This window comes from Atractosteus spatula, chromosome 8 (genome assembly GCF_055471065.1).
Source record: "Atractosteus spatula isolate fAtrSpa1 chromosome 8, fAtrSpa1.hap1, whole genome shotgun sequence".
NCBI lineage: Eukaryota > Metazoa > Chordata > Actinopteri > Semionotiformes > Lepisosteidae > Atractosteus > Atractosteus spatula.
In genome coordinates this window covers 41,889,689-41,917,420 of record NC_142713.1, presented here as the reverse complement: position 1 = coordinate 41,917,420, position 27,732 = coordinate 41,889,689, and the positions used below count along the sequence as shown (strand labels likewise).

General features: G+C 34.5%; 1 protein-coding gene across 4 annotated transcripts in view; it reads left to right on the top strand.

Annotated features, from left to right (window-relative positions):
* The window catches only part of tbc1d22a (TBC1 domain family, member 22a), a 214,806-nt gene that overhangs the window by 162,637 nt on the left and 24,437 nt on the right, over positions 1–27,732 (top strand). For 3 of the 4 annotated variants that reach the window (XM_088923795.1, XM_088923794.1, XM_088923792.1), the window contains one exon: positions 20,534–20,629. In XM_088923795.1, coding sequence (XP_088779921.1) covers positions 20,534–20,629 — 96 coding nt within the window. Of the gene's footprint in view, positions 1–20,533; positions 20,630–25,064; positions 25,162–27,732 lie in introns of those variants that run through there. The other variant, XM_088923796.1, reaches the window with a different exon arrangement.

The window sequence follows — 27,732 nt, the reverse complement described above, 5'->3', positions numbered from 1 at the left end:
ATGTAACATTGAAAGATAGCTCAAACAAACTGGATACCCAAAACTGATCCTTGTATAATTTGCACAAATGTTCAGACACTTTTAAACCTCAACGTGTTTTAAAATGTTACACTGTAGCTAATTTCTTTGTTTTTACTATACAAAACTGAATGAGGACATAAAATTGCTTAAAAATAATACACAGGAGTTTTATAGTTACAAACAATACAACTGCCAAATTTAAATGAATTCATAGGGGGGTTCATAAATTAATGCCCTTATCGTTCTTGAATTTGTTTATCTTTGATTAACATCGCCATTAGCTGATTCCAGCACAACACACAATCACAGGAACCAAAACACCAATACCAGTTCTGTGTTTAGGTGTATTTTCTCTTTATTTTCTGTCACCTGAAATTTTATTTTTGTCTAAAACAGTAAGAATTACTCTTATTTTAGGAGTGAAAAAGTTGTCATTGTTGTTCAACAATATTTATAGGCAGTGAGACTTAGAAGTCCTATCAGATCTTTCTGTACCTATCTGGAATGTACCCATGTTGATTATTGTGATAATCTTAGTTTGCAAAATTATTGTTTTATACAAGGTATAAATATATAAAGATGCATCTGTTTTATACATTTTTAAAGATGATGTTTGGGGAAAAAAGTTGTTTTTTTGCCAATGCAAAGGAAAATTGTTCTAAAATGTCTACTTCTATTCTGCAGTGTAATGTCTTTTGATATTACTTTCCAGTCCTGCCAGAGGGTTAAATTTTTCAATTTAATTGTTCCAGAACTTGAAGAAAGTGGTACATTGATATTTTGATACAACATTGATACCACTTTTCAAAAAAGGAAGGAATAAATTAAGAGTTGGGAATCAGATAAATAAACCATGAAGGTTCCCAGATCAGCTTTGTTTTGAGGTGGCATATGGCCTGGGAGGGTTTGTCATAGTTGGCATGTGCTTTGCTGTTGATGTGAAAGCCCTGAGGTTGCAATGTACAGAGGGGTTGTAGTGACTAGGTGTTGAAATGCTGCTCTGTTAGATTCACGCAGATAAGCAGATGACATGTGTCACTTCCAATCTGCTCCTGTCAGACACTGTGTAGCATCTGTGGACTGTGCAACTGTAAAAACTCAAGCAAAAGCCTTCAGTTTCAAATTGGTGTTACTTCTAAAATAACTTTAGGAAATATTGCAAAATCAATGACAATCACTTGCCCTCTGAGTTTCATTCTTCTGTTTTATTCACTTGTGCAATTGTTCGAACTGCACTGTTCAGTAAATTTAAGTATGATGTATGAACTTTTTTCAGTCATTTGAAAACCAGATTTCTCATTTAACATTTGTCACACTTGTGTTGATTTTATTTATATCTGTGTATATCATATTAATATGCATACTCAAAATCTTTGAGTGGTTTTTAAAGGACTGTTCTTAATTTATAGCCTAAAGCATGCCTTGGAGCATTTTTGCCTATGCTAAATGCACTGTATTATTAAGGAAAATAACTGATTCTCAGAGAATGCGTATCATAATGGGTATATGCTTAAGATATGTGTATTTGTGAAAATTATTATCATAGCAGAGCATGAATGTGGAGTTTCTACCAATGCACAATTATGAAATAGCAGGCCTGCAGAAATTTGGAATATCATTTATTTCTTAAAGTGTCTGTATTTCATGTTCATGATTATTGTTTTCTACAAAACAATCCCTAATGTGTAGTTTACTGTATTTCTTCAGCTGTGCAGCCATCTGTTCATTGTATGGGATGGAATGTAAATAAAATGCAAATTATGTGTGTTGGTTTGCATCTTTTAAAACTTTCTACAGTATCATTTTGCATATTTTTTGTAGCGTAAAAAAAATCTTAAACGTTCAATGTATTTGATCTGTTCATTAACAAAGATGTACATATTCATACAACAATTGCTGTTAAAATAACTTTCTATAGATTCTGTTAAACTGAAACCCCATGTGCGTATGTGCTATCCTCAAGTTTGAGCTGACAGACAGTTTATCCCTATCAGCATATTGATTTTAATGGCAGAAATAGAAAAATGGTTTGAGAAAATGTCAGGACTTACCCAGGGGCTCTGTGCCATAATGGGATCTTTTCATGGATAGGTCTATATAAAATATTATTTACAGTGCAGGGAAAAACCAAAACCACAAAAAAAAAAGCCTAGCCCTCCTTTCAGCTCCGGCTAAGCATCATCTTGTTCCTCATTATACAGCTGGATAGCTAATGTGCTTACCAACTCCAAAACTAGTCTTTCTCCGAGAGTTTTCTTCAACTCTTTTCCAAAACTCTCACTCTTCCACTCATAATTTAACATGTCCATGCTCCCTTCTCCTCTGGTACAGATCATAACAGAGGTTCTGCTGGCTTCCTAGCTAGCAGAGGTTGACAGTCAACCTAGAAGCCTCAGCTTTCTGGTTTTAAATTTGGTCCAGTCAGTTTGTCTTCCTCAAGGTGGTCAGACAGCAGTTCATTCCACACAGCATTCTGGGGAATGTGGTTCAATCAAGGATCTCTATGCACCATCCTTTTTCATCCTGAGAGAAACACCCTAAATCAGAACTGCATGAATAGCTTCTCTGTGGCTGCACCACAGAGATGAGAAAGAGAGATGGGACCTCATTTAGGAAAGCACAGCAACACTTAATTATGTCTTATTAATAAGCATTGTCGCTACAAAGGTTAATAAGTATTGCTTCATATTTGTTATTTATGTACTGTATTTGCTTTCTATTGAATGCAGATTTTCTTGCAAAGCTAAATTAAATATATAAGTACAGTGTACTTTGAACAGAATTTCACATTAAAACAGTTGCAAAATGACACATGGACATTGCTGGCTTTACTGTAACTTTAGTGTCAGAAGTAACATTCTGAAACACAGCACAACAATAACATTATGGAAATGTTCCTTTCTTTTCCTTGGATCTCTCACTCCTTTTAGCAAGTCGCACCATAATATTTACTATTAAACTATTATTTACTATTATAATATATTATATATATATAATATAAACATACTACTGCCTTTACCCTAAATCAGTGGTTTCTAATCACTGGTGCATGAACCCGTGCCAGTCTGCAAGATAAAAAAAGCCAAGTTAGATGAAGATATTATTGTAAGGCTAAACATCTCTTTCTTATGTTAGTATGCTTTTTATTTCCAGCATGATGCACTATAGCTGTATTCCCAGGTGGAATGGTGGATATACTTGCCACCATTTCAGAAACATTAATCATGTCTGACAGCTGTTGTCTGCTGACAAAATGGAAGTAACTGACCACTAAATATAACAGTTACTGGTACCATCTACTAGGTAGTAAGTAGTCACTTGTACAGTGGATGTAGTAAAATTATATAAATGAATCCCAGAAACAAAATTACAGCTTAATTTGAAAAAAGTTAATTCAGACTGAATAATTTACATTCTGATGTTAAACCTTGTCTCATGTATTACCTACATTATGCAATAAAATGTTAATATTGTTATTTTTAAAAACTACATGGATGAATGGGTAGGAAGAAACTGTCTAAATGTGTTTATTTGAAGATCCAATCTAATTCTCGAATGGATTTCAAGCCAATGGAGAGTTCCAGAAAAAAAGCATAAATATAAAGGGATAGCAGCAAATCTGTGGTACTTAAATAAATGTACTGTATACTATAGACTTGTAGATCTATTGTCTTAAACCATACTGACCAGCACATTACATTGCCTTAGAAAAGCAAAATGGTTTTCTTTTGACAAATAGTCTATAAAAAGCAATAACATGAAATATAAGTGGTGACCAGGTTAAATATTAGTTACTTCTAATTTTAATTCAGTTCATTTTAAGAAGTAACTTCTATTGATTTATTTTCGAGGTTGAAGTAAGGAGCTGCATTAGTATGTGAGCTGACAAGGGAACAAGTACAGGTTAATGCAGTGTTGAATGTTGAAAAGCAGAAAGAGAAAAAAAACAGCTTTTATTTATTCAAATCAGCAGCAACTTGATTCATTTTAGCACATCCCATACAAGGACAAATATACTGAAAGTAGGTGGATGGATGAATGATCTGTTTTACAGCTCATAATATAGGAACCATTCTGTGACATTTTGGGATCAAAACTAGTTGGTCCTCTGCTGCAAGAAGGCTAGAAACTACTGTTCTAAACCACCGTTTGACACACTCCTCACTTCCAACTTTTCATGCCCTGGGCTCACAAGAAACATTTTTTTTTTACAGTTAGAGCATTTTATAGGAAGGCCCTTGCTTGACAGATAGGCTTCTATGCCAAGGTGTAAAAATTAGATTCAAGATTACTTGAATGTAATCTTATGGAATATTGCTTTATATATATATTTTTTTTAAATCATTGCCCCTTTGGACTTAATGTTACTGTTTTTCTTAGTGTATTTTTTGTGTTTTGCATTTTGAATGGACTTTGAAACTTTATTAAGTGTCACAATTGATAGAAAGGATTAATGAAAAGATGAATAAATTTCTAGAACTTTCCATACTGTTTCATTAGCCTCACTACTTTTTTTACCTTTACAGAAAGCAAAGGCCACTATTTCTTTAATAAAATAATTTACCAGTTGACCCAATTTTATGTTGTTCTCAGACCACCTATATTTTCAACATTTAATAAGTGACAAAAAATATTATTTTTTAATATCAAATAATGTGTAAAATGTTACTCTTAGAAAATAAAGTTCACTAATATGGTTGGACCGTCTTTCTGATGAGACGTTAAACTGAGGTCCTGACTCTCAATGGTTATTAAAATCCCCGGGCATTTCTCAATAAGAGTAGGGAGTTATCCTGGTGTCCAGGCCCAATTTCCCCCTTCGGCCTTTACTGTGGCCTCCAAATTGTCCCCATGTATGATTGGCTTGCACTTGCCCTGTGATGGACTGGCGCCCTGTAGGCTCCGGCTTCCCACAACACCGTATGCTATAAAGCGGTTTGGCAAATGACATGACATAATATGGTTGGATAACAACAGATATGTTCTCTTAGGTGGCTGTCAGTGGTAATTTAGTATTTAAACTCACCTCTCTTTTCATCTCTGACCTAGAATTATTATGAAAAATAGAGGGTGCCTAATGTTTATTTGATTCTATGTATATATATTGCATGTTCTGTCCTCTACAGCAGTGGTTCTCAAAGTGTGGTCTGCAGCCCACCAGTGGTCCAGGAGCCGAGCTAATTATCTTTCTTAAAGCAAGTCTACGCTGTTTAAGTCAGAGGAAAGAATATTGTAGTGTTCACTACGAAGAAGCTCTCCCTAGGAGCACTGTTAAGAACTGCAAACCGTAAAAAGTGGGAGGAGGGACTTGTGTGTTGATTCCAGGTATCGGGGTTTCACCAGCTGTTAAGCGGACTGTGTGTGTCAGTGATGGGGCGAGCACCAGCCTAGTCATAGGCTTGGCTGGCTTGAGGGTCTGCCAAAAGGGCAAAGTTTCCATTCATTCTCCTTGGCTGTACACTTCTGTTGCCTTTGTGCTTTAATGAAGCTTGAGTTATGGCGGACCACCTCGCCTCTTCATTCTCCCCATCAGCGCCTATCGCTTCAGTGTTTTAGTTTTATGCACCACGAATGAAATGATGTCACACATTGAAAACGAGACAGTTTAGCGGCTAAGTCCTTGCCGCCGTGCAGCAGTCTGTTGTTGTTAGTGATGCAGGGGTCAGCTTTTTTTTTTACCCGCACCCGCCTGACCCGATTTAAAATGATAAAAGTACTGACCCAAAGCTGGTCCGAATCCGAACCATTAGAAATTACACTGAACAATATTCAAACATTCATTTGATTAACATTTATTGAAACAGCATATCCAGATTCCTTGTTTTAGACAGACTAACGTAGCCTAGTCTAGTGACTGTCATTTTTGTAAAGTGCTTCACAATCGATGCACTTAGACGATGCAGATAACGTAACCTGTGCTTTTTTCTTCTGTTGTGCTGACTAGCTCGCCAAACGTCTTTCACCTGGCTCTTTTGTCGTTCTCTCTTCTTTATTTTTATCTCACTGCTCTAAAGTTGTCCTGATCTGCTCTAACGAGGTTGCCATTATGTTTTTTTCTTTGTTATACACTGTTGTCTGTTTGCTTATGTTTTATCCAACTTTGCCTTGTGATACAGCCAATTGGGGCTTAAATATGGTAAAACGTCAGTTTTAAACCGTAAAATCACTTTAATTTAAGATACAAATGAACGGTTTTCTGCAGTATTTTGCTTTTGGTGATATATCAACCTGCACTCGCCCAGCCCGATCTAAAATCTTTTTTTGAACCCGAGTCAACTCACGCATCACTAGTAGTCATGATTGCGTGGTTACTCTGTTTAAATTTTGATATGTGAGTGTGGTTTGACCGTTGCACTTATTATTGTTTGTACTGTTTTGTTCTCACTTTTGAATATCTTACTTTGAGTTTGAAAGTTCAAAGTGTAATTTAAAGACGCAGTCAAAGCAGAAGGGTTATTATGGAGCACTGGCTCAAATCTGAGACTCTGAAATGCAAAAATAGTGACGATAGTGACAGCGCAAGTGTGAGTAAGACGCAGAACAGAAGTGAAAATGCGAGCGAGGTCATTTGTGAACTACACCAGCAGTGCTGTAATTCTAATTCCAACAGATTGATAAATGTGATGTGCAAGGAAGCAGAAGGTGTGCTTGATGTGATGTTTTTGTCTGCTTCCGGACATGAGACTAAAGCTGTCCAGCTTGGATCCAGATATCACTTCTCTGATTACTCAACAAAAGCAGCTACATTCTTCACTAACTTTTTAAGTAATAAAAACATTTGCAAAATATGCAGCTTTGTTTGCAAAAATATTAGTACTTTTCATCAAATAGGGGATGATTTTTACAGGGTAAGAAGTGGGCGTAAGCATATGTGGTACACCGCATCTGTGACTTGGTGTAAGTGGTCCACGGACCATAAAACTTGTAGAACCACTGCTCTACAGAATAACAAGCAAATTTCATTTTAAAGAACAAGAAATAGACTCTGTCCTGTCTGATAAGATTTTATCGCAGAAAGATCAAATCAGCATTTAGAGAAGTATCAAATTTAGAAATGTTAAAATATACAAAAGTTGAAGATGACAGTTTTACCTTTTATTCTCCCCATCAAAAGCAGATTAATTAAGTGTTTTTATTTCAGACTGTATTATCAGCTAGAGGATTAAGAGTCTTCTTCTGAATTCATATAGATTGACTTGAGCAGTACTGTTGGTGGCCTTTGAGGAATTCTGTCATAAAATGCATCAATGATGGTCCACCTCACAGGAGACTATAAAAGTGAAGGCCTGTACATGATCTAGAATACATCAATTATAAATATTGTTAAATAGGCATGTAATGAAGCACCTGGAGTATCATTAGCGTCTTTGAGAAATGTAAATGCTAAAAGGCTGCTATAAAGAGGTATCTGTTAAAAATGACTGACAAATGAAAGTTTTATGCTCTCAGCAGCTACAATAAGCTAGCTTTTTTTTGTTAGACATCAGTTGGTTATTTTAAATAAAATGTTAACGGGTTTTTTGTTGTTTTAAAATTACATCCACTGTAATGCGAGAAAAGAAGAAATGGCTGTATATACAATATATATAATTTGTTTTCTGTCACGTTACTGAGACAGACTTCTTGACATTCCTTGCACTTCATTTCTATTTAAGTTCCCTTGTCACTCTTCCATCCCTTTTCAATATTTTTTTCATTTCCATATATGACAAACTGTAAGTTTCCTGTCCTGGGGCTTAATGTGGTTGTTTTATTTTTGTTGCTCTTTCAAGCTTAAAAAAAAGTATGATATGGGATTGGACTGCACAAGAACAGCATGTATTTTTATGACTTAAACAGTTTTTACAATATAAACATGCATGATGAGTCAAAATAAGCATCTCAGTCTTTTTGATAAGTTTCCAATTCATTAATGCCAGTTTGATATTGAGGATGCACGTCATAATTGCCTGTATCTCATGTATTCCATTTATTTAATTTTATTTTTCCATCCCTCTGCCAAGTTTTAAGTGTGGATCAAAAACATGGTGTGCTGCCACTTAAAGAAATCTTCACTTGCTAATTCGATAAATTGATGCAACTGAGAATAGGAAATGTTCTTAGAGATGAGTCATTCAGTGTGCCCCTGAGCAGCTGACCCCAAGCTGAGGTTTTTCTGCTGTCTGTGAGGTACCAGTTTTCTATCCATTTTTGTACAGCCTTGTACACTGATGTATTTGGTTTTTAAAAATACATTTAATGCAGTGCTTTGTCTGAAGTGTTCTGTAATTATAAATATGCTATACCTGTACTTTGTTTTTATCCTTTTGGTAAATTCTTAAATTAAGACTATCAAGTTGATTACACAAACACAAATCTTTTATTCTTTTAATTAAGTTTAATTATTACCTGTAGCAATTCATTCATTCCCCCAGTTTAACTCATATATTTGATTTCACCAGTGGTACATATACTGTATAGATATAAAAGTTCTTTCAGTAATTTGAGAAGTATTTTCAACAAGCCTATTTGAAAGAGCTTTTATTATTTTTAAGTACAACCGGATGGATGTTGTCAGATGCATAGAAGTGTAGAGTGTAGATTAGCCAGAATTCTTGAAACTATCTTTTGCATGGTGGTGTGTTTTTTTGTCCTATATCACAAAGACATTGAAGTATTTGCTTGACATTGAGCATTACTGGCATGCTGTGTTTCAAACATTTTGTTAAAAAAATAGAATAGCTAATTATTGCGTTTAGTATATCCTTCAAATGGTTAAATCACAAAATATATGTTTTCATGTCTTGGCATATGTATACAGTACATATGCTGTAACCTCACACCTGAGAGGATGAGGAAGTGTAGGTAGACTACACTACATTGATCTGGTAATCTGTCACAGGTAACACAGCTCTGTAGTGGATATTCAGCCCTAAGTGGTGGAGAGGCATGTCTGTCACGGACGGCACACACAAAGCACAGGGCATCACTTTGTTTGCAGAGAACCAAGAGACCCTGGCTGACTATTCCCACCCTACACTAAGCAAAGCTCACCTGATTGGGAATCCCAATCATAACTGGCTAGTGATATTGCCCAGATTTGAGCTTGCAATGCCTGGATCATAGACCTCAATCTGCTCTCAAGCGCGAGCATGAATTTAACAACTCGCTCTAGTGTCTGGAGTAGTTCTCCAGCTGTTCTTTTTTCATATGTTTAAATGACATTCAGTCTTATCTTTAATCTAGAGAAATACTGTAGCAGTATGGCTGACAGTGATCATTGTAAATATGGATCACTTTGGATGCTGGTGGCAATTTAGTTTGAAAACAATTACTAGGTTTTACTGGATCTTAAATGCTTCTAAATCCTTAATTATTTTTTTCAACAAATATATAATAAGCATATGATTATGGAAGTGTTTTTCTTGGAAATTTTAAACATTACAAAGAAAATGTACTTGAAAGTATAGCCAAGTGTTGTCTGCAGATGGTTCTTTTTATGCCCATGGAGAACTGGGTGATGAGAAAGAACATTGCTTTGTTGATCCCAATGCATTTTCTAAAGACCCGTACTCATCTAGAAGTTTTAGTGTTGTCTTAGGTTTGGGCAAGATTTTCTTCTGTAACCTGAAGTAAATATTTCATACCTTTAGTATTTAGTGATATTTAAGTAATGTTGTGCATGCAACCAATAGTCCAGGACAACAAAAAAGGAGAAGGGAGAAAAAAGACTTTCAAATCTTGGACAGAGCATAAGGCGAGGTTCATTTATATTCTAATAGTGTGATTGCACTTCCTAAGCAGGACTATTGAATCCTTGGCATTTATACCCGAGCACTGATGTGATAACAGAATAAAAGAGCCTTACTGCTGATTGAAGTCAAGTAGCAGGGCCATAGTGAAGACGAGCATGAAGATGGCTGATGAATGCTATTACTGCTACAGGCATTGCTAACAACTGAGATTATATTACGCTTTCCCTAGAGGAAAATGCAGAAGAACTGTGTAGGGCCTAGCCTGTTCAGCCTAACAAATAACCAAATCGGAAATGCTTCTGGCAGTTGAGAATTTAAATAATCCATATTAGGTAGAGCATGAAATTAGCAAGTACTTAAATGTAACTGTTACTTTGGAGTAGAGTAAGAATTTACATTTCTTTACAGATTTTTTTTTACAATGGCTTTTTTTTTTTTTGCTGTCAGTCATAGAATAGACAGTAAAACTGCAACTCCAGATGAAAAGGTCCAGAAAATTTTTTAATTGGAAATAGGTCACTTGTTTAAATTATAAGGCTTCAAAAAGCTTGTTAAATATCTGCCTTGATTGGATAATGTATTGCAAAAAATGCTCAGTCCATTAAAATTGTTTAAAGAATCAAAACAAAAAAGAGCTCCATTGCGCATGACCCTTTTTAATACAGAATATTTTACCCTTTAGGTTAGTTACTGTTTTACTGAATACAACCTCCAGCAATACTTTAAATTACAGAATTACAGTTGCTAATTGAACATAAATATTAATGATGTGTACATCCTACACACATGACAATTTCCAAAAGGGCAAAAGATAGCCTTTACAGCCTTTATTCATGTAACATCTGCTAGTTGAAAATCAAGTACCTTTTTGCTTTATTTTCTCTTGGAAGATGCTTGTATTTGAACACAAAATAGTGAATCAGAAATGTTTAATTCCAAACAATTTGCACAACAATTCATTTTTTATCATTGTTTTTTTTTTTGACAAATCAGATTGTGGTTGGTCTACTAGATTGAAGACAATCATCACCTGTTTATTTTTTATATTACAATATAGAATGTTACAATCACTGGTTTTGTTACATTTTAAAGTACTTAAAAGAAAAATTTTGGCCATGATGCTTACAAAAACTGTTTTTTATCATAGTTTTCCATATATTATCAAGACTAAGAATGATGCTGTAAAAGGTTTTGGGGGCATTTATAACATTTCTTTCTTTTTTCAGTATTGCAGAATATAATACAGATCACACTGAAGAACATAAAATCTCTTTGATTTGGCCCCTGCTGAAGTATGGCATACATCACAGGATTTCGTTTCCTCTTTTGTTCCTTCTTAGCTCTCAGATTTCAAAAGGATGTAAATGTGTATTCAAGTAATCTGTGACTGACCAATGAAAAGTGTAATTATATTCTTCTGATCTATTAATTTATTTTAGTGTACTTATTTAAATACCATATAGTGTTAATTTTGACTCATGTAATCAATCTGTTTATATTAATATCTTTTATACGCATCATAAAAATAACTGTAATAAACTGTGATCTATACAAGGGGTGAGGAACCTTCTCTGCTTAAGCCACTGATACTCAGGATTTGTTGCCTATATATCAGATTTGTTGTATTTTGAGATACATTGCCTTGCAAAAGTATTCACTACCTACCAGTGACATATAGTTTTGTTGAATTGCAGATTATCTAACATTTTATTAAAGCAAATAGTTTCAAATCTCAAACACTTCTGAAGACTTTTATGGGTGAAACAAGTTGAAGTTCAGCAAAAACTGCAAAGAAGAATCACCAATCATGTGTTAACCCCCTTAGCTACCGCAAACCTTAATTCAAGTGCATAAAATTGCTTTAAAAATAACATAATTAGTTGAATGGCCTCTGTGTTCACTAATAGTAGTTCACATGTTTTACAAACGCATACACCTGTGTCTGAAACAACCCTCAGATAGTTCAAACAAAGATTTTACAAATGAAGACTAATGAGCTTTCAAAGCAACTCAGGTATAAAGTTGTAGAAAGGTACATATTAGGAGAAAGGTATTAAAAAAATAAAAAACACCAAATATCAATTTCAGCATGGTGAAGTTGATCATGAAGAAGTGGAGCATGTATTGTAACATGAATACACTTCCTGGATAAGACTCCCTATAAGATTTAAACTGGAGAAAATGGTTAGGGATGCTTCCATAAGACTAACAGTTATTTTGAAAGATCTACAGAGTTAACAGGCTGAGATGGGAAGTAATATCCATGAATGAACAGTATCTTAGTCTTTCCACAAAGTTGGAATGTACTGTATAACAGAATAGCAATGCCATCGCAAATGCCACATTAAGTTTGAAACAAAGCATGAAAGCAGTACTACAAACATGTGGCAAACATAAATAAAATTGAATCTTGGTGGTTCAAATGCAAAGCGTTACATCTGGCACATAGCTAACAGTGTGTCAACCCAGTCAACACCATCCTTACTGTCAAGTTGGTGTTGGCAGCATTATGTTATGGGACTGCTTCCAGCGGGGGCTGGAAGGCCAAAGCTGGTTCCACCAAATATTAATTCAGGGTGATACTTGTGAATACTTGTGCAGTCAACATGGTTTAGTTTGTAATTTTTCTTTGCAGCGTATCATTGAAAGGGTATGAGTATAGTACTGAGAGGCAATAAAAATCCAACGTATTCCATTGGTTGGATACAAATTGGTTGCATGTTTAATGCATCTCAGTATAGATAACAATTATGAGGGTGATATTGATTAAATTGTGGAAGTCCGAATTCTGCTTAACTTTTCAACAATTTTGTGCTACAGAAAACCATTCATTTGACCTTGAAAAATGTTTCCCCCCTTCTACATCAGTGAAAACTTGCAAATATAAAAGATTATATCCAGGGGATCAACTGTCATTAGTCCATCAATCTCAAAAAGGAAATCCACCCAGCCTATGTCACTTGAACTTAATTATTTGAAGCTTTGTTAATAATGAGAATTTACAGAACATCTGGCAATAACTAATGAAGTATCTGGATCTGGTACGCAGTGCAGAAGTGGCACTGCAATAGTACTGTGCTGAAGACTTTATTTGACATTGACTTTCAAACAGTGTTAAGTCAGTCTGTGTTAATTATGAACTTACTGATGGACTGTGTTCTGGCTGAGTCAGAGGAGGTATTGATGAAGAATAGTCTCTCTGAGAAAGGGATGAGTAAGGGATGTTACAGTAGCTTGTTATCTTAACTCATTTTTCTCTAAATTTGAATTTTATTTTAATATATCCTTTAGAAGGCTTAAAGCTTTTGGTTTCTTTAGCTAGTTTTTTTATTACGCAAAGCTGTACTTAGGTTTCTCAAAAAAAAGCAATTTGCTTCAGAGATAATATTACGTAAGTCTCCATACTTTCTACATTACAAAGTGAACATAATTTCTGTAAATTCACATTTATGGACTGATTTATTCTGATATTTTATAGTTTGATTCATTAAGTGCTTGAGAATTCAGACTCAAAAAGAGTACTATAGACAACATATATATATCGTAAAAATACATATACACATAAGCTGCAAGTAATCCTCGCTCATCAAGATTCAGTTTCACTGTCAGAATGACAGTTGTAACAGAATGTTCTCTCTTTCTGCTTTTGGTGGCTTTTCCTCATATCTTTGAGGCAGAGAAGTTAATAAAGTAATAAAGCACAGTTGTTAAGTGTCACTGTTTGATACCTTTTAGCCGATGAGCTGTTCAGTTCTCTTGATTAAGGTCATAAGGTTAGACCAATAGGCAATCATAACCCCCACCATAATTCAGACAAGTCTTTCACCTGACTAGGCTTACTGCTTGTATCACTCTTTCATATATCAAAGCACGGGGCTGTGAGGCTTATCAGACTGCGTGATTGATATCAGATTGAAACAGCACACTGCTCCTAGATATGGCTCCTATCAGCTCGTTTTATTATTCTTTTTCTGAGGTGAGTAAAGCTATTCAAAACTAAAAACTTTAACCAGATCTAGTGTCTTATTTTATCAGTCCATCCACTGTGCTTTGATTGTTGCACATAAGACCCATGGTTTTACTACTACTGTTAGTTCATGGACACATGTGGTGATTATTTTAGTGAGACTCTTAAATATGTTAATACTTTAAAACAGCTTAAAGCAAAATTGATTACATACTCAGGCTTTGTTCAATTTAAATCACCAAAGTAGCAGATTACCAGTAAAGGCATTTTTTGTGGCTGAACCTGTAGGTCAAAAAGTGTATGTGTATCAAAGCACATGCAAGACGTTCAATTCTGAATCTATTGCACTTTGACTAAGTTGTATTGTATGTGCCTGTAACAGAAGGACAAAAGAATATCTTTGAATTTAAAAGGTACAGGAAGTCAGTGCAATGGTTCATTCATATACATACGCAACCTTTTGTAATCCAAAAGATACATTATATGTACCACAGAGACATTACATGAAAATGAATTTGTTCTTGAAAGACGATATACATAATTTTGGATCAAAATTATAAAAGTGCCAAATTATAGTGATACCTTTTTTTCCCCAGTACTGGTTTGTTAAAATTATAATATTATAATCCTCAATTTAGGGGGTTAAATTAGGTGTAATAAGACTTGTCTTTGTGCAGTGACTGTACTCCACACAGTAAACAGTGTGAATTGTTTTGTCAAAGATATAATAATAAATTAATTCCCCTGGCAATAGATATAAAATATAGGTCTGAAGTCTAAACTCATCACATTTCTATATAGTTTTTTTTAAGAAAAGTGCTGGTTTATAATTGTGAATTTTTCAGGTTATTTGAAATTGATACCCTTAAGTTTGGTAGCTGAGTCTGAGCATGGTGGTGATAAGGGCCATAAAAATGTTCCCTAATGACAAGGCCCCTATAGCTCAGGTACCTGTCTAAGAAAAACAAAATCTCTGTTGCCCCTCCTATCTTATACTGTATATGGAATAGCATAGATAAAACCTATACCTGGCTATAAATGTCATTAGTAATAATTGTGGGACGAATAGTGTAATAGTTTTTTTTTATTTAGTACATAACCTTTTGTTTTAGATTTGTGGCTTTATGTATAATCTGCTTTTATTAATTAGCTATTAATATATAGATAGTTATTTACATTAGTGTATTAACCTATTCAGTTGTATCTTGTGTTTACAATTCAGAAAACAAAAGCATTAAAATGTTTTGTTTTTCTTTTCTTTTTTTCTTAGTAGTTTTCCTGTAGGAATACACACTTTTAGTGTTGTCTTTCTGGCCGGGTCTTGTCTCTAGCTGCACATGTTTTTCTGTCACCTAGATGTCTAGATTGTACTATAGCTGCAGGTAATGTTCTATTTCTTATTTATGTTTTCCAAGCTGAAAAAAATCTAAGCTAAATGTTAAATACTGAAATAGGTTCTGGTCTAGTTATTGCTCATTGTTATATGTTTATCCATCATTGTAACAAAATAAACTGTTCTTTGTACACATTAATGAACATAGAAGTTGTTAAAAGTGTTTTAACATTTCCTATTTTATGGTACTTTAGTAAATGTTGACATTTGTTGTAAGATATGAATATATCTTAAAATGTAAGAATATGTACTATATGAATATTTATATATTTTTCTTAATCTAAAACTTGCACAAACCCAAGATAACAAATTGTTAAATTTGTGTCCATAACATAAACACAAATACATGTCCAATGTACATTTATATATCAGAAATTCAAACTTACGGTGGCTTCTGTTGTGGGAGTTCTAATGAAAATATGTAAGCTTATATTGACTGACATACTGTATTTGATAACACTGTATTTGAAGGCTGCATCCATGCAGTAGAAACAAGAGGTTGTGAAAAACAGAAAAATTCTTCAAATTAAAGCTCTGTAGTACTATTTGCTTACTTGTTATGTTTTATGTGTAGGAGTGCAAATCTTATATTGAAGAATAAATTACATTAGGATAAATTAAATGGTTTTAATAAGTGATTTTAAGTGACAAATACTTTTAGTAATAATTTTAGTGAGTAAAATACACAAACCCAGCAGTTGATATCTAATTTTTTTTCCGGTAGCTAGAAATACTGCTATAGTGTTCTTTAGCAGCAATGTTACACAAAACACCAATGTCCAGTTCTTGTTTGAAAGGTGATGTGAATGTCTGTTCAGTTCCAATAATATAAGTCCTTACAGGCATTAGTCTGTCAGTTGAGGCCTTAATATTCCTTTGTATACCTTCACATCATATGCATTTATTCCTTGGATCACTGCAGCTAATGCTCAGAACAATAAAGTCAGAAGTAATAATGCATGCAGTGCTGTTGTTCCATACCTCTAGGTGGCTTTATAGTCAAGTCAGGTATAGACCTTAGGTTTATCCCCACTCTGTTAAATAAACATTGCTTTAGCCAACATGTTAAGATTAAAGACAAAGGGATAATAATAGGCATTTGTTTTATGTGAAGGACTCTTCATTCAGGCAGAACAAGTGCTTTGAAATTCCACTTCAATTTCTTTCATTATTTTCATTGTAATGTTTCAAACACTACAGAAAACATATGATAATCAGAACAAATGACAAAATTAATATCACTGGTTTGTGTTTTCTTCCTTTTTAACAGTTTAACCCCAAAGCCTTTTCTGTGCCTTTGTCTAAGAAAAAAAGAATCAATGTAAATGAGACTGGTTTTCAGAATGCATTGAAAGAAGACCAGCACTTTTCTTTATTGTATCCATTAATTAAGTTCCATCACTAAGTTCCTCTGGGGAAGAGCTAGAAAAATAATTAAAATGATACATGAGGTAGGCAGTTTGGCAATTCAAAAGGTGAAATACAGAATTAGTTTAATACATAATTAGACACATTGCACTCATTCTTATGCATAGTTTACTGAAAAGAAACTTAACTACTGTTTCTAGAATTATGGAGTGAAACATGGCATGGCACAGTTTGGATAAGTAGTTCTTAGTGTGACAGTACTCAATTGCCTTATATTTATTGCAACTCGGTTAATTTCCACTCTGTTCACATTGTTGTACTCTGTATTATTTTGAGGCCGAAGTTTAGAAGGACAAGTATATCCACTAAATGCAGTCTGTTTTAAATGTTTTGCTTCTTTAGGAAAGTGTAGCAGATAGAGCAAGCATAAAAGAACAAGGTATGTGTAGAGATTAACTGTGTTCACTTGACCTTAATCCTGGTGTATACGTTAAGGGAAGAAATCAGGACATGCCATCTGTGCTATATGAATGTGAAAGGGAAGAGTGTGGGGATGGTGTCCAGAATATTTCTAGATATTAATAGAATATAGTTTAATCTTGACGATTGCAATGTAATAACATTCTTACCTTTAAATGCATCTAATTAATTCAATAATTGTTTTATGTAATGGACTGCTTAAAAGAGCTAGAGCAGGGGTCTACAACTCCAGCCCTGGAGAGCCCCAATCCACGTATTCTTATATGTCACATTGCTAAAGATTGCCAGCATTTGTAAATTATTGATGGGTTAAGCTTGTAATCTGTTCAATTGGGAGCATTCTGATCCTTGAGGATTTAGGTGTATTTGGAATTGGCCCTCAATTAATTGATTTCTGAATTCATTTAATAGATCACAAAAAAATGTTCCAGATCTTTAGAAAATTGTGATTTAATGATGACAACTAAAGCCTGCTGCGTAGGAGCTGTCCAGGATCTGAGCTGGAGACCCATAGGCTAGCTCGTGTGCTAAGAGTAAACACCTGCAATACGGACACTTGGAAGCTAAGGTCATCGTTAACAATATTTCAGCTCCTGTACCTTCCTAATATCCTTACTTTATTTTCTGTCTGCTTTAAATTATTTGTGTGTTTGAAAAATGTACTTCTATGGACTCTTTACAATGATAGATGATGGTGCGCAGAAAAATGAAAAGTTGGGGAGGGCTTTTGATATTCCTTTCCATGTTCAGTAATTTTGTCACTGTACTTTAATGTAATTTTACATGGCCCGGCAGTGTCACAAAGGGATTTTAAAGTTGCAAAATTGCTTCTCCCACAATTTAAATTTAATCTCAAAGCTACGAATTCTGTCATGATATATTGTCACCACATGGCTGCGCCCTTGTATCTATTTGTTGGTCCAGTTCAGTGACAGGTTAGAGAGCAAGGTGGGGCAAAGATCATGACTGCATATCCTGTATAAGATGCTGGTCCATCACAGTGCCATGGGGAAAGGGATAAAAGAATTAGAATGGCCAATCAAGCTTAGCCACTTTGTCTATGGGAGGTGACAGAAAACTGGAATACTCAAAAACACATGCAAACAGAGGAAGAGGGTGAAACTTACTGCTAAACTAAAATTAACTATTTTCATAACTATATCTTAACATTATTTGCATACACTGCAGTGTTTCCTGAAGCAAAATGTAATGATAACTGCAAACTGCTTGTTTGAGTTAAACGTTTCATTTGGATTTTGGATTTTGCATCTTTAGCTTTCTTGCCCACCATTGAGGGTAAAATCTTTGGTAAGATTTAAAACCTTTGTCCAGTAGACATTGAGTCTGTCCAGTGCTCCTATCAAGCTGTTGAAGAGGTCATTTACTGTTGTTTTGTCTGTTATCAGTACCAATTCTAAAAGCTCCTCTGTTTAAATGTGTGTTTTATTCTGATGACCTTTCTTTCAATTTAAACTGCAAATTCAGAATAGCTGAAACTGTTTCACTTAAGTGGCATTTTACATAGTTTCATGGTCATTAGTCCAGGGGCTGGATGAATCCATTATTGGGGTGCAGGTCTGAAACTGCTGCTTTAAGTTGAGTGCTTATTTGGAGCACACACCTTCTTGTGGACAAACAGCGTCTTCCTTGTATGGAAAAGTTTAATCATATCTGTTGTACTATACATATACAGTATATGTTCCTATACTAGTTTTAAATGATGGAATGCAGCTTTTTCCTGCTGGGTAAATCTAATTATGATTATGATTTCTGTTTAGACAAAAATAACTAGGTTGTTTTAAAGCTCTTTTAGTGAGTTTAGGGTGTTTCATATATCAGCCACTCTTGCTGGACATTTTGGAAATTTTTCTCTGTGATATCTAATGATATCTGATACTACACACACAAGAAAAATAGTAATAGTAAATTCAATTAAACTATAGTAAAATAGTTTAATTGAAATTAGTTGTGTTAGAACGTCTCATTAAGTCATTCAAGATTTTTTGGTAAATTCAGCAATGTTTTGTTTACTGTTATTCTGTTCTTTGCAAGGGCTGTAGAGGGAGCTGACTCCTTTGAAAATGGTGTTGTGAAAAGCTTCATCATCCAGTACTGGTTTGGAAACAAACAAAAGTAAATTGGCCAAGCAGTGCTTTGTCATCAAATGGTATATGTGTAACTGTGTCCTGAATGAAAAGAAATTTGCTGGTCAGCCATGTAATAGTTTGACTGGCTGTAATTAAATCACTAAATAATTTATCAGTAACAGTACTGTGCTTCTTCACAATTTAGTCCTCTCCAAATCCAAGTCCCAACAGATATCAAGTCTCATTTAACTATCAAAAAGTCCACTGTTAAAAGCATATGCTTTGTCTAGCAATGACAAATAGCAAAAGTCTGTTAAAGCATCAAATAAAATCACCAACTATAATAAAATGTAAGGTAAAAGAAACTTATGATTTTCATCAGCAGCCCTAACAGTTTTCCATAACATGAAAATGGGATTTAGAGCTGCAGATCTCAAGTTTACTTGAGTGGATAATATATACATCTATAAATACTAATAGGAAAAGGGATATACAGTTAAATGAGTTACACTGCACAGGATAAGAAGCTCGGATACTTTTTACATGTGTTTTTATCTAACACTGTCACAGAATCTTTAAAATATACTGTGTTTTTCATTTCTATACAAACATTCCTAGATGGAATCATTCTCCACTGCAGAACTTTAATCTGATTATGAGATATCTTGTTTTTCTAAGATTTATAAGTCAACTGTTTAGTCACTAAGGCTAATGCTTCATTATCAATAAGTCATTTTTGAATCGTTCTGATAAATTTGCATATGTTGATGGAATGCTATAATTCTGAACATCATACTTTTTAATAAATTAATTAAATTGTTTTTGGTTTATAAATGTGCACCAGAAAAAAAGCAAAAGAAATAGCTACCATCATTAATTGTCTTGAGAACCATTTTTATTGTACAAGGCTTATACGTAGAGGAACTGACACAAGTAGTTTTTCCCCCGGTGAAGTAATTTTTCATGACATTTCTTGTTTTTCTTGTTTCTTTAGATAACCTCAACTCAATTATTCATAGACCAGGCTATTTTGTACATATGCAGATTATGAAGATTGCTTTCTCAGTTGAATCTAGGTTCTGATACCTGCTTACATTGGCTAGAATGGCAGATGAACACTGTGTTTGGAATTAGGGGAGTGCTGGTTCTTACCCCCTGATGGTTATGTTGAGAGAATTGAATGTCACCATGCCATTATGGATCCTCTTATGTATTTTGGCTTTGGCTTGAAAAAGCAGCAAGGAAATAAAAAGTCCAAGTAAATAAAGATAAAAGGATGATGGTCATTCTGAACACCACACTAGTTCTCTGAGAGGAGTAATTCAGTTCCAGTCAAAAGTCACTATTTTTTATGCAATAAAATCACCATAGTTTCTCCCTTTTTGCCAAACACAATATAAATTTGTATATTGTTTTGCAGACCTGCTACACATTGTCTTCTTTTCATTTTCTTGATATGTTTCATATTTTTTCTCTTCTGCAGGCCGAGCCAGAGGGTTTTTCACACTTTCACCTGTATGTCTGTGCAGCTTTTCTAGTAAGATGGAGGAAAGAAATTTTAGAAGAAAAGGATTTTCAAGTAAGTATTTTTTTATCCACAGGCTCCAGTGTGTTCTGCTTTATTTTACCTCTAATGTTATTAACTTCTGAGTTCACAGTGTCATTGTGACTGCATTAGTATGATGACAGCAGCAGCTGGGGTAAGGTGACATTGGTACTGTTTTAAAGTTTATCCCAGCACTGTAATACCTGAAGTAATAATTGATTTTTTAAAAGAGTGAACAGCATTCATGTAAACAGTATGGCTTTTGACAAAAAAGCAAACTGTGTCCTGCCATTACCCTCATTTTATCCCTTCATATTTCAAATTACTTTTCATGTCAGCTTTATTTGCTGATGCGTTTGTCTGACTGTGTTCAACTGAAGTATTGAAATATTGCCTTGTGAGCTGTATATTATAATTTTATTTATTCTGTTTGCATTTGTGTGGGCTGGAGGGTATTTTTTGGTAATTCTTCAGTCACAGTAACATATCTGTATACTGCTCAAGTCAGTCTCAGTATGAATGTCCTTACCCAATATGGTAACATGACTTTCTACTTTGCAGTCCACTACACTGCAGGATGTGAGTCATTATTAATCCTCAGAGATGGCACATACTGCTTCAGATAGCAATCCCTGACCTTTAGAACTTTTTGCCACAAGTGTTACCCTTCCTTGTCAACAATTTCCCTTTTTAACATTATAAATTGTTGATTTAGACTTTTTGCAGATGCTTAATAAAGTTGGAAGAACAAATTTAAATTGCTATCCACCTTAAAATGCATATCAAATCATTGAAGTGTTAAGGCTGTTTCATAAGTTCCTTGGCTTCTTTTGAATACCTTTTTACTTGATTTATTGTGTTTACAGTACCCACTGATTTCATATTATCCACAGCACCACTGAAATAGAGCCCATTTTGCATTCGTATTCTGGTTGACATATCAGAGTAAATTGTGTTTCTTGTGCTGCTTAAGGAAATTTGTTTATTTGGTGCTTTGTTTTTGCGTCTGAAGGTATGCGGTTTTAATCTAAAATAAGCAAATGGTCTTATTTTATTATTTAAGCACTTCCATTTGATGCTTTATTAGTAATGATAAATGATGTACTGGAAATAACTAGATCCTTGGCTGCTTCAAGGTTGCAAACAAGATGTGTTAGTAATAGTATACCTTTTTCTGTAAATTAGTCCTGTTTTGATATTTGATTTTGCCGTGTTGTTTTAATATTATATTACAAATGGCTCTGTTCTTATTTTGCTGTATTTTTTAATATATAAATGTGCTTTTGGACTTTATTATATTATTTGGCTTCCAAATGCTCATATGGAAGCTCATATCTACTGTAAAAATATTGTCTTTTCCCTTTTCCCTTCTTCTCACAGATTAGTTTAAATTTGTCTTGGGAACTACTACACAGATACTGTAGAATTAAATCTTGACAGATTTCATCACCAACTAATACTGTTTCTGATTTGATACTGGAAAACTGCTGTAATTGTTTATCCTCCTACAGTGTATCATTAGCTACTTGCTGAAAGGCGACCTCTAACCCAAACTATTCCTCTTCACAAAATATTTGACTATATTTAACTCCAGGTGTCATTCTAGTGACATTACTGTGAACCTATAGTGAAATTGGCTTCCTGTATAAATTACAGCTACAAACTACAATAGAAACCATTTTATTTACAGAATTCAAACTACCACATTTGTGTATGTTGTACCACTAGATTTGTAGCTTTTTATCACATTCAAACCTGTTTCAGACTTGCATTTCACAGCAATGTTTTTTTCACCAACGTTGTTGTATGCTTGGTCAAACATTTATAATAGTGCCGTGGTAGGTATGTCCATTTTATAGTTTATTCTTTATTTTGCATTCTCAGGAGCATGAATGTTTGTTTTATTTTTCTTTGAGTACCTGTGTTGTTCTAGACAGTTCTGGCCCAAGAATGATAGATTTTCAGAATCATAATTCTATGTTTCTGGAATAATTGTCCATAAAAAACTGTAAAGTAAAAGTCTCTTCATGAACTTTAAAATGTTCTTATTATATGAGTTGTGATTTGATAATACATTATACAATGAATGTATGTTGTTTTGATTAAATGTTTAATTTTGGGTTTTCCAGCTATTTGTAATCTGTCCTTGTATAATGCACTGAATAACATGTTGATATGCCAGTCACCTGTCTGAAACAAATACCAGAATTAATTCTCTCTTTGGTGGGGAGAATTATCTTTTAATTATTTAGTTTCTGACATTAAAATGGAACCTCTTGCCAGTTTTTCTGAATTTCTGAAGCTGTTAAGTTTGCGCGACTCCAAAAAGAAACACTAACCTGGCTATCTTCATTAAAGAGCAAATGGAAGCTCAAAAGCTACACGGTGTGGGTGGGATTTGAGCTGATAAATAATTGACAGTTTTAGCTGTCTTATTTTGTACACTCAAAAGAGTTTGTTCCTTTTTATTTAGAATACATCTATGAGAATATATTTTAAGATATAGCATATGCTGTACATTTAAGTACATTATTTCATTACAACACTACAATGAAAAGAACTGAAGTTACTGTATGTTCCATAATTCGTTGATGGTGGATCCATTTCTGTCAAAATCTTTGTCTTAAATTTATCTTTATTAAATCTTTTATCTTTATTTGCTAATGTAGTACAGTCCTGTATTGAACCAGACTGAATTTGTTTCCTGTTTAGCTACAGAAGCAGCCATCTACAATGTGCATCAAAACTCACATCATCAGAAAGCACTCTGCTGTAATCCATAGTTCTGTCCAGCATATTGCTTTTAGCCTTTCACTGCTCAAAATAAATCACTAAGTTGCACTTGTTACATTAAATGTTTCTTAAAATTTTAGCTTCATTTGATCTTTTTTTTTCTTTGAAAAAAAATTCTAATCTTAAAATGTTATATTTCTGTTATATTAAACATATAAAATACATAGTCTACCTACCATTTTTATGGAACATGGCTGTACAGTATTTGTTTTCTGAAAAGGGAACGAATGGCCATGAATGGATCCTGAATCTGACCTCAGTTGTTTTAACGTGAATGGTTATATGTACATTCTTTGAAAACAAGGAGTTTTGTGGAGTGACTTTAAATTAATTACTTTTCAGGATTAGCTGTGGTGGTGTTCTGCAAAAGACATTCTAGGACTGCTATTCAGAGACAATTTAGCCAATTATTAAGGAAGAAACTATTGATTGCTTTTGTTTTAATTGTAAGCATTGTATGAACCCATTGAGTTTATTTCAGTCATTTATTAATCACATGAGGCTAGCAGCCATATCACCCTGCAACTCACAACTGGCAACCCACTGAAGCTAAGCAGGGCTGAGCCTAGTCAGTACCTGGTTGGGAGACCTCCTGGGAAAACCTGTGGTTGCTGCTGGAAGAGGTGTTAGTGGGGCCAGCAGGGAGAGCTCACCCTGCGGTCCATGTGGGTCCTAATGCCCCAGTGTAGTGACGGTGACACTATACTGTAGTGGGTGCTGCCTTTTGAAGGAGATGTTAAACCGAGGTCCTGACTCTCAGTGGTCATTACAGATCCCTAGGCATTTCTCAAGAAGAGTAGGGAGTTATCCCAGTGTCTGGGACAAATTTTCCCCCTCTGCCCTTACTGTGGCCTCCAAATTGTCCTCATGTGTATGATTATCTTGCACTTCCCCTGCAATGGAGTGGCGCTCTGTCCAGGGGGTACCCTGCCTTGCGATTGTTGCTTGCCAGGGTTGCTCCAGCTACACCATAACCCTCATAGGAAAAGCGGAAGTGAAAATGGATGGATTAATCATTAGCACCCCTACAGTTCAATAAAGCTTAATCACTGAAATACTCATTGAGATAAAAGAATCAAAGATCTAGTTGCCGGTTCAAACAAGTTAGATGAAAACCGGAAGGTTTTTCCTCCTGGTTTTAAAACTTATAATTTTTTACATTGTTAACAAAAGAAAAAAACTAATGAATATATAGAACCAGACAACACTTTATGTGGTCTATTTGGGCGCAAATAGGAAAAGTTGGTAGCAAAATGACTAAGTAAAACACAGTGAGACAACAATGCATGAGGTTTTTTTAAATTCTTGTGAAGTCTTGAAGTTTTTTATTGTTTTTTACGTTTTTTCTTTTATTTTGTCTCATGGTTGCAGTAATTTTTAAGCGATCTTTCTACCTAGTAATATGCTATTTTCTCTCATTGCGAGAGTTTTTGAGATTTGCTGGAAAGCAAAATGGCAAACGTTTTTTATCTCCGAACAAGACAGAAGAGCTGATGTCATCCGACACCTTTGATGTATCTTCTGGCTCTAGCTGCAAAAGTACAGAAATATATTCAGAGAGTTAATTTGAAGATGACGTTTCAGAAGATATGCCTAAATTTTCTGACTTCTTGGAGCCATGCAAAGCCATCATAACACATTTTTTATTGATAGCAAATTTTTATTTTTCTTGTAGCCTATGTGAGAGCTCACAGAACCCCTGCAGATGTCCACACACAGTTTGAGAACCACTGATCTAGATGAAAGCAGTCTGCAAGAATGGCAGTAATAGCTGATGTACTGTATGGATATATATATGAATATGAATATTACTTCATGCAACTCTGTAACTTTCCTCTTTCTCATTTTCAGAATAATTTGTTTGATCTAACTTATACTGTACAGTATGTGATAAAGGGTAATATTATCATTGTTGGGAAATGTAGTTTTTGTCCATGTAATTGGGTCTTGCACTGAATTAAAAACTACATGCTGTGCTTGGCAAGGGATACTTTTCCTTTTTCTGTTTTAAATAAGACCCTTTAACAATTACCTAAGAAAGAAATGCCATTCACAAAATCCAAATGTATTGTAAATATTTTTATTTTGTCTGTGTCTCCTCATTTCAGAACTAGTAGTTAAAATATGTAATAAGGCCTGGGTGAGTCCTGCAGTTCAACATCATTGAAAGGCAGATTAGCACAACTTTCTGAAACACTGTGTATTTTCTGAAATTCTGAAAACAAATGTTCTTGTCACTACCTGCAACCAAAAACCAAGCGAGATATACCACAGTCAGTCAGTGGCTGCCCAGCTCACGGAAGCATTTCACACTAATGTGCATCACTATTTGTACTGGGGACATATCAGATATTAAACGGAGAAGAACATATTCTATTAAAATTCATTACATATCTACAATGCATTGTGTGGAATGAACTGGGTTTAAAATACATGCACTCATACTGAGGAGCAAGAGACTATCAGGAAATAGGGTAGTTGATGGGAAGTAGACACGAGAGATTCTGGTCAGAAACTACCTTTACTTCCTGATAGTCCTGGGGGAAACCCATTGTACTTCCTGCAGTTGCCAAACAGTCGGGAGTACATCTAGGAACAATGTTGTCTGAATGCTAGAAAGTGATTTCAAATTAATTGTAAATGTACCTACAATGTATAGGGAACAACCCACTCTGTAAACATCTCACTTAAAAAAAAGCTACTATGGCTTTGGAGCAGTTTACAACCATATTGTTCCATAAAATAGGGAGATTTGTCTACACTGTTTTTTTCATGTCTGGCAATGTTTTGAATGAAGTGCAATCAGCTTTTAGTGGAAAAAGATTAGGTGATTAGGTGATCACGGCTGGGACTGGGAACACATTTTCTGTGTTCCAGATATGGTCTGTAGGATCCAGTGTATCTGATCTGTAATATCCCCAGTTCCTTGAGAAGATGTTGTTTTTTTTTTAAATAATAATATAGAAGAAAATGTAAGATTTTTTGAGTGACTGGTACTCCAAAAAGAAAATGGATAAAATTTTCTATTTAGTATTTTAACACAATTGAACTGAACCTATTACATGCAGAATTTAGTACAGTCATCTCTATTAACTATTTTGATATAGTTTTGCACATTTATATAGATTTTTTTGCATGATTTACATCAGCATGACCTATACTGCCATAAATGTGTCTGTTGGAGCTCAAACACAGCTATCAACAAGTGCTCTGTATATGGCATATTTTATACAATGTCTCAAAATGGAAGAGAACAAAGCATCACTTCTCCATAGTCTAATTTACATAGATAGTACACACTGTTGTTTAAATGTAAGATCTGCTTGTTTAGTAAAGACAAGCAAGTGGTAATCTGCTATAGAATCTTTGCTCTTCTAGCAGATTCCTGATTTTTTGTCATGTTTTGAAGTTCTGATGCAGCACCATGCAGGTCATTGCTACAGCTTATAGCATAGCTATATTTATATAGATATATTTATAGTATAAAGCCCTCAAGTATTGTTTTGTCCATTTGACAAAGAGCTTGTATTGCTTGACTGTAGTGATGGGGTTGATGGGGATGAGGTTTGGTCTTATCTGACCTCAAGAGTTTTTGTTTCATTGTTTCTTGGATCACATGGCTGCTTTTTGTAAACTCAATGCAGGCTTTGAGATGACTTATTTTTAGTAATGGCTTTCTTTTTGCCACTCTGCCATACAAGCTAGTTTGATGTTTTCTTGATATAGTTGACTGATGTGCATGAGTTTCTCCTATCTCAGCCATTGAACTCTGTAGCTCTTTCAACATTTGTCATTGGCCTCACTTTGGCATCCTTAATCAGTTTCTTCTTTGTCCAGCTGCTCAGTTTGGAGGGACAGCTTGATCTATGCAGTGTCTGGGTGGTACGATACACCTTCCACTTCTTGACTGAGTAGACTGTTCATAGGAGTATTAAGAAACTTAAATATGTTTTGTGTCCTTTTCTGTGCTTTGAGTGGCTTGCTTTGAAAGCTCCTTAGTCTGATAGAGATTTTGTTTGAAATTCACAATCTGAGCAAGGAACCTCATATAGACAGGTGTTTTTATTCTGGAATAGTAAGAAGCACTATTATGGCATACAATATTTGAGGCCACTCAAATATTTTTGTGGGTTGTTTAGATCATTCATGTCACAGCAAATAAATACTTATATTTTCCATTTTTTTCATATTATTTACTTTAAGTTTATTTGAACCTGCAGAGTAGGTTGTGAATTTAACAGATATTTATTGCTACTTCAAAGTGTCATGACTGCAAGCTTTGAAAATTTAAGGGTCTGAATAATTTTGCAAAGTACTGTATATTCAGAGAATTCACACTGCTT